The sequence below is a fragment of the Bison bison genome, unplaced genomic scaffold (assembly GCF_000754665.1).
Source record: "Bison bison bison isolate TAMUID 2011002044 unplaced genomic scaffold, Bison_UMD1.0 scf7180017864456, whole genome shotgun sequence".
Taxonomy (NCBI): domain Eukaryota; kingdom Metazoa; phylum Chordata; class Mammalia; order Artiodactyla; family Bovidae; genus Bison; species Bison bison.
Genome location: NW_011495018.1, coordinates 3947599 through 3953598, shown reverse-complemented (window position 1 = coordinate 3953598; position 6000 = coordinate 3947599). Strand labels below are relative to the sequence as shown.

At 50.0% G+C, this 6000-nt stretch overlaps 1 protein-coding gene across 2 annotated transcripts in view; it reads left to right on the top strand.

Moving 5' to 3' along the window:
- The window catches only part of PTPRE (protein tyrosine phosphatase, receptor type, E), an 85863-nt gene that overhangs the window by 73345 nt on the left and 6518 nt on the right, over positions 1–6000 (top strand). For both annotated transcript variants that reach the window (XM_010859150.1, XM_010859149.1), the window contains 3 exons: positions 1244–1320; positions 2102–2236; positions 5772–5897. In XM_010859150.1, coding sequence (XP_010857452.1) covers positions 1244–1320; positions 2102–2236; positions 5772–5897 — 338 coding nt within the window. The remainder of the gene's footprint in view (positions 1–1243; positions 1321–2101; positions 2237–5771; positions 5898–6000) is intronic.

Here is a 6000-nt window from a genome sequence, read left to right as displayed (position 1 = left end):
ATCGGGCGCTGGGCGGCCTGAGGTCTAAGGGGACGGAAAACCTACAGGCCTGGTAGAAGCAGAGGCATCGGAGGAACCCCAGGGGGAGAGAGGAGGCGGAAGGGCTCACCCAGACCTCCCCTCCACATCCTCTCCTGGACTCCAGCTCCTGCAGCAGCAGGCCCTCACATGGACCTGCCCAGGCCGGCAGCGCGTGGGGCTGGGCAGGCCCTCTCCAGCCTCAGACCCCGGGGGCTCTATGGCTGTGATGCCTCTGGCCGGCAGTGCGTGGGGCTGGGCAAGCCCTCTCCAGCCTCAGACCCCGGGGGCTCTATGGCTGTGATGCCTCTGGCCGGCAGTGCGTGGGGCTGGGCAAGCCCTCTCCAGCCTCAGACCCCGGGGGCTCTATGGCTGTGATGCCTCTGGCCGGCAGTGCGTGGGGCTGGGCAAGCCCTCTCCAGCCTCAGACCCCGGGGGCTCTATGGCTGTGATGCCTCTGGCCGGCAGTGCGTGGGGCTGGGCAAGCCCTCTCCAGCCTCAGACCCCGGGGGCTCTATGGCTGTGATGCCTCTGGCCGGCAGTGCGTGGGGCTGGGCAAGCCCTCTCCAGCCTCAGACCCCGGGGGCTCTATGGCTGTGATGCCTCTGGCCGGCAGTGCGTGGGGCTGGGCAGGCCCTCTCCAGCCTCAGACCCTGGGGGCTTTATGGCTGTGATGCCTCTGGCAGGCTACGCCAAGTTGCCTGGCCGGCCACACTCCTTTGACAGCTTAAGTTTACTTTAATGCTTACGTTTTGGTATGAATGACCTCAATTTAGGGCTTCCCTGGGCACTCAGCTGGTAAAGAATCTTCCTGCCATGCAGGAGACCCAGGTTTGATTCCTTGATCGGGAGGATCCCCTGGAGAAGGGATAGGCTACCTGCTCCAGTATTCTTGCCTGGAGAATCCCCAAGGACACTGGAGCCTGGCGGCCTACAGTCCACGGGGTTCCAATGAGTCAGACACGACTGAGCAATTAAGCACAGCCCAGCACCTCAATTTATGACTGATGAAGACAATGAGTCAGTTATTTGAGAACTTAGCTCACAAAACACAGCTTCCCCCGGCCACTTGAAGGAACCTAGTTTAGGAAGGAAACCTTCCAAGGGGTTGACTGTATTTAGTGATTTTATCCATAAGCTTTGTCTCAGAAGCTCCTAACAGCGAGTTCAAGTTTGCCAGGCAGGATGGGGTCGCTTCTGACCCAGGGGATGCACTGCTTTACAGACGACTTCAACCGCGTGATTCTCTCCATGAAGAGGGGCCAGGAGTACACGGACTACATCAATGCGTCCTTTATAGACGTAAGTGCCGGGCCCCCGCCGAGCCTGCATGCCTGGCGGGGACGCAGCTCCTTTGCCCCTTGATTTCAGTCTCCAGCTACTTGCTTTCACAATCGGAAAGGGTGGACACGCCCCCAGAAAGCCAAACCAGTTCATTAGCAAACACTTGCTGAAAAAAAAAAAAAAGGAATAAGGAACTTTGAAGTAGAGGATGTACGTGCACTTTTAAATAATTGGCTGCTTTTCCATTCTGCCTTTAATACGTCATAGCTTCTCTTTTGCTCGGCTGTTACACTCCAGCCCTCTGTCCCTGCTCATACGCGCTTTCTGTCCTGTGACCACAGTTCAGTTCAGGCCCCATCACGGCCTGCCTTGTGCACAGCGGAGCTAAATGGGCGGGAGACAGCATTGCAGTCAAGTCTGTGCTCGGATTCTGGTTTACAGATGAGAGAACACTGTGCCGGAGAGGGGGTCATGTGGGCACCAAGCCAGGACTGGGGAATTAACTCACTTCCTCTAACTCCGCACCCTCTCTGCCCTGCCTTGATGCTAAGTTAGCTGTGACACGTACAGACGCATTAATAGAATCGAAGCCAGTCCAAGCAAGGGTCCTGTTACATCCGTACAGAGGTGAAGGGGCCCCTTGACCTGTTTTCTGAGCACGTGCCATCTGGGTCTCGGCTCAGGCCCCAGAAGCCTGAATGCCGTCCCTCCTGCAGCCCTGGGCTGTCCTAAAGCCACGTGTCCCAGCGTGGGAGAGCAGTGGCAGGAAGCCGGACTTGAACCTCTCTCCCATTTGAAGGGCTACCGGCAGAAGGACTACTTCATCGCCACCCAGGGGCCCCTGGCGCACACGGTGGAGGACTTCTGGAGGATGGTCTGGGAGTGGAAGTGCCACACGATCGTGATGCTGACCGAGGTGCAGGAGAGAGAGCAGGTCAGCCCGCCCCCCGCCCCTGCCCCAGCAGCCTCCAGGGCTGCTCACACCCACCAGGTGCAGCCCACCCGACAGACTGCCTGTCCCCTGGGAACACCTCACCTGCCATCGGCTGTGAGGCCAGGTCACGACTACTGAGGAGGGAGAGAGGCTGCAAATGAAAAAGGTTTTATTTCAACTCCTTCCCCCGCCAACTCCAGTTCATTGTAACTATCCACTGGCTGTTGTTCTTAGCCTATATTTTATTTAAAGTGAAGTCGCTCAGTCGTGTCCGACTCTTTGCGACCCCATGGACTGTAGCCTACCAGGTTCCTCCGTCCATGGGATTTTCCAGGCAAGAGTACTGGAGTGGGCTACCATTTCCTTCTGCAGGGGATCTTCCTGACCCAGGGATAGAACCCTGGTCTCCCGCATTGTAGGCAGACGCTTTACCGTCTTAGCCACCTTTAACCAGCCTTGAATTTCTGCCATTTTGTGTTTGCCACAAATACATATTTGGTCACAACCTGTTGAAGGAAAAGACCTTTACTCACTTTTCTTGGGACAAAAAGACGGAGGTATTGAAATGTGTGCCTAATTAATATAGTCCTGGTAGAACTGAACCGGTTAAATATTTCTTTTCTCCCAGAGATCCATCCAGAGGCACATAGTCTTCTTGTTTTTATTTAATAAAGCATCATCCAAGTGAGAAACCAAACTGTTGCTGATAACATATACTTACCTAGGCGTTCTCCCAAGAGGCATCCACTACCCTGAAGTCGTGGGGTTTTACTTCTTTGCCTTTTTAAAAACAGTTTTATTGGGATATAACACACATATCATGCAATTCCTCTTTCTAAAAGGTATGGTGCAGTGGTTTTTAGTGTGTTCACAGAGTTGTACAACATCACTAATTCCAGCTCATTTTCATCACCTGAAAAGAAACCCCATACCCAGGAATGATCACTGCCTACTCCCCCCTCACAATCCCTGCAACCACAGATTAGTTACTTTCTGACTATGAATTTGCCTCATCTGGACATTTCATATAAATGGAATCACGCCACCTATTTCTCGTGATTGAGCACTTTCACTTAGCATGTTTATAAGGCTCATTCATGAATCAGTTCCTCACTCTTTTTTTTAAATAGTATGGCCCTAAATTTTGTGTATTCATTCATTAGTGTTTGGACATTTGGGTTGTTTCACTTTGGGCTGTTACGAATACTGTTTTGAACATTCATGGACAAGTTTTTACGTGGACACACAGTTTTATTTCTCTTAGGTAGATGCCTGGGGCTGGAACTGCTGGGGCCTGTCATAACTATATTGCAAACTCATATCACTTAACTGTGCAAGCGGCCCCACCAGTAATGTACAAGTGTTCCAGTTTCTCCCCCTCCTCATCAACACTTATAATTACCTTTTTAATTAAGCCCTCCTAGTGGGCGTTTCCTTAGCTTTTTAAGAAATCTTTTTTTATTGAGTAAATATATTCCTCAAGAAGCTACTCTTTAGTTTTGTCTGCTTTTCAACTTCATATAAGAGGGCACCACTAAGATATACAATGGGGCTTCCCTGGTGGCTCAGCTGGTAAAGAATCTACCTGCAATGCAGGAGACCCGGGTTCGATCCCTGGGTTGGGAAGATCCCCTGGAGAAGGGAACGGCTACCCACTCCAATATTCTGGCCTGGAGAATTCTACAGACTCTACAGTCCATGGGGTCACAAGGAGTCAGACACAACTGAGTGACTTTCACATAAGGTATACGGTCTTCCGAGACTTGACTTTTCCACTCAGAGTTATGCATTCAATATTTTGCTGTGTTGCTGCCTGTAACTGTGGCTCATTCACCATTATTTCCTTCTGCTCCATGACACAAACTGTACATCCTGTATCCATTGATTTGCCCCTCCTTCTGCCACGGGCATTTGGGTTGGTTTCATTTTGTTGTTTTACAAACAGTGCTGTGGGTACTTTCTCGTATGTGTCTCATGATGCACGCGGAATTGTACGGTTCAGAGACAAAAATGCCACGTCGGAGAGTATGTGAACGTTTGAGTTGGCAGGGCAGTTCCTAACGACTTTCCAAAGTAGTTATGGTTTTCAAAGCAGACCCTGGATGAACGTCATTCTTCTACATGCCTAGGATGGTCTGGCATCCTCATTTTTGTTAATTAAATAGGTATAAATATCCTCTCTGTGGCCTTGATTTGCATCTCTCTGATCCCTCTGAGGGAGAAGGCAATGGCACCCCACTCCAGTACTGTTGCCCGGAAAATCCCATGGATGGAGGAGCCTGGTAGGCTGCAGACCATGGGGTCCCTAAGAGTCGGACACGACTGAGCGACTTCACTTTCACTTTCCACTTTCATGTATTGGAGAAGGAAATGGCAACCCACTCCAGTGTTCTTGCCTGGAGAATCCCAGGGATGGAGAAGCCTGGTAGGCTGCATCCATGGGGTCGCACAGAGTTGGGCATTATTTAAGCAACTTAGCAGCAGCAGTAGCAGATCCCTCTGAGGTCAGGCATCACTTTGTGTATTTATAGATGATGACATGTTTCCTCTTGGGCAAAGAGCCTGTTCATGCCTTTCACTCATTTTTCTTGTGGGTTGTTTGCACTTTTCTTATTGATTTAGAGGATTTCTTTATATATTCTTGGTACTGATTCCTTGTTGCTTTTATGTATTGCAAGTATCTCATCTCAGTTGATGGCCTGTCTTTTTCCTCTCTCAATGTCTGTTGGAGTTCCCCAAGTGGCTCAGTGGTAAAGAGTCCGCCTGCCAATGCAGAAGATGCTGGTTTGATCCCTGGGTGGGGAAGATTCCCCTGGAGGAGGAAATGGCAACCCACTCCTGTATTCTTGCCTGGAAAATCCTATGGACACAGGAGCCTGGTGGGCTGCAGTCCATGGGGTCGCAAAAGAGTCACATACAACTTAGCAACTAAGCACCAACAAAATGTTTATTGATGACATAGGGTTAATTTTAATATAATCTGATGTTGAGATCTTTGTCATGGTTGGTTAGCTTTTTGGGGTTCTTGTCTGGTAAACCTATACCCCAAATTGAAAAGATATTTTTTCTAAGGCGTTCACAGTTTTATTGTTGACTTCAAGTCTTACCCTGCCTTGGTTTGTCTTTATTAAACTTCAAGTCTGCCATATACAGTTATGCAGGTTGCACACTGCCCAACTCCAAGAGGGGCTGGGGCATTCATATCAGCCCAGGCAGCTGAGCCAGGCAGGTGAGTTAGGGCTCCAGCTCGCTTTTCCGTACAGAGAGCGGACTCTCCAGCTCCGGTTACTGGCGGGCCCCTCCGCTGTGGCTGTCATTGCTGTTCTGTGTCTGCTCCTGGACTGTCCGCTTTGTCCCCTTGGTCAGCGGCACTGGTAGCATTCGTATTTATGATCATATTTATGTTCATGAGTTAGTTTCCTGTTCAGATTAAATACATTAAATGGTTTCACAGCACGCCTGCATCCTATTGTTAAAACTGCTGGCAGCAAGTTCTTTATTACAAGACTTAAAACATTTTTATTTCATCCCCCAGGATAAATGCTACCAGTATTGGCCAACAGAGGGCTCAGTGACTCACGGAGAAATAACGATCGAAATAAAGAGCGATACCCTTTCTGAAGCCATCAGCATACGAGACTTCCTGGTCACCTTCAATCAGGTATTGTTACCAGAAACCTTTAGTCTCTTATGGACAGAACACCCTGCAGCTGTCGTGTGGGCTCTGTCTTTGTGCCAGAATGTCCTGTCCCTCAGACTTTTCC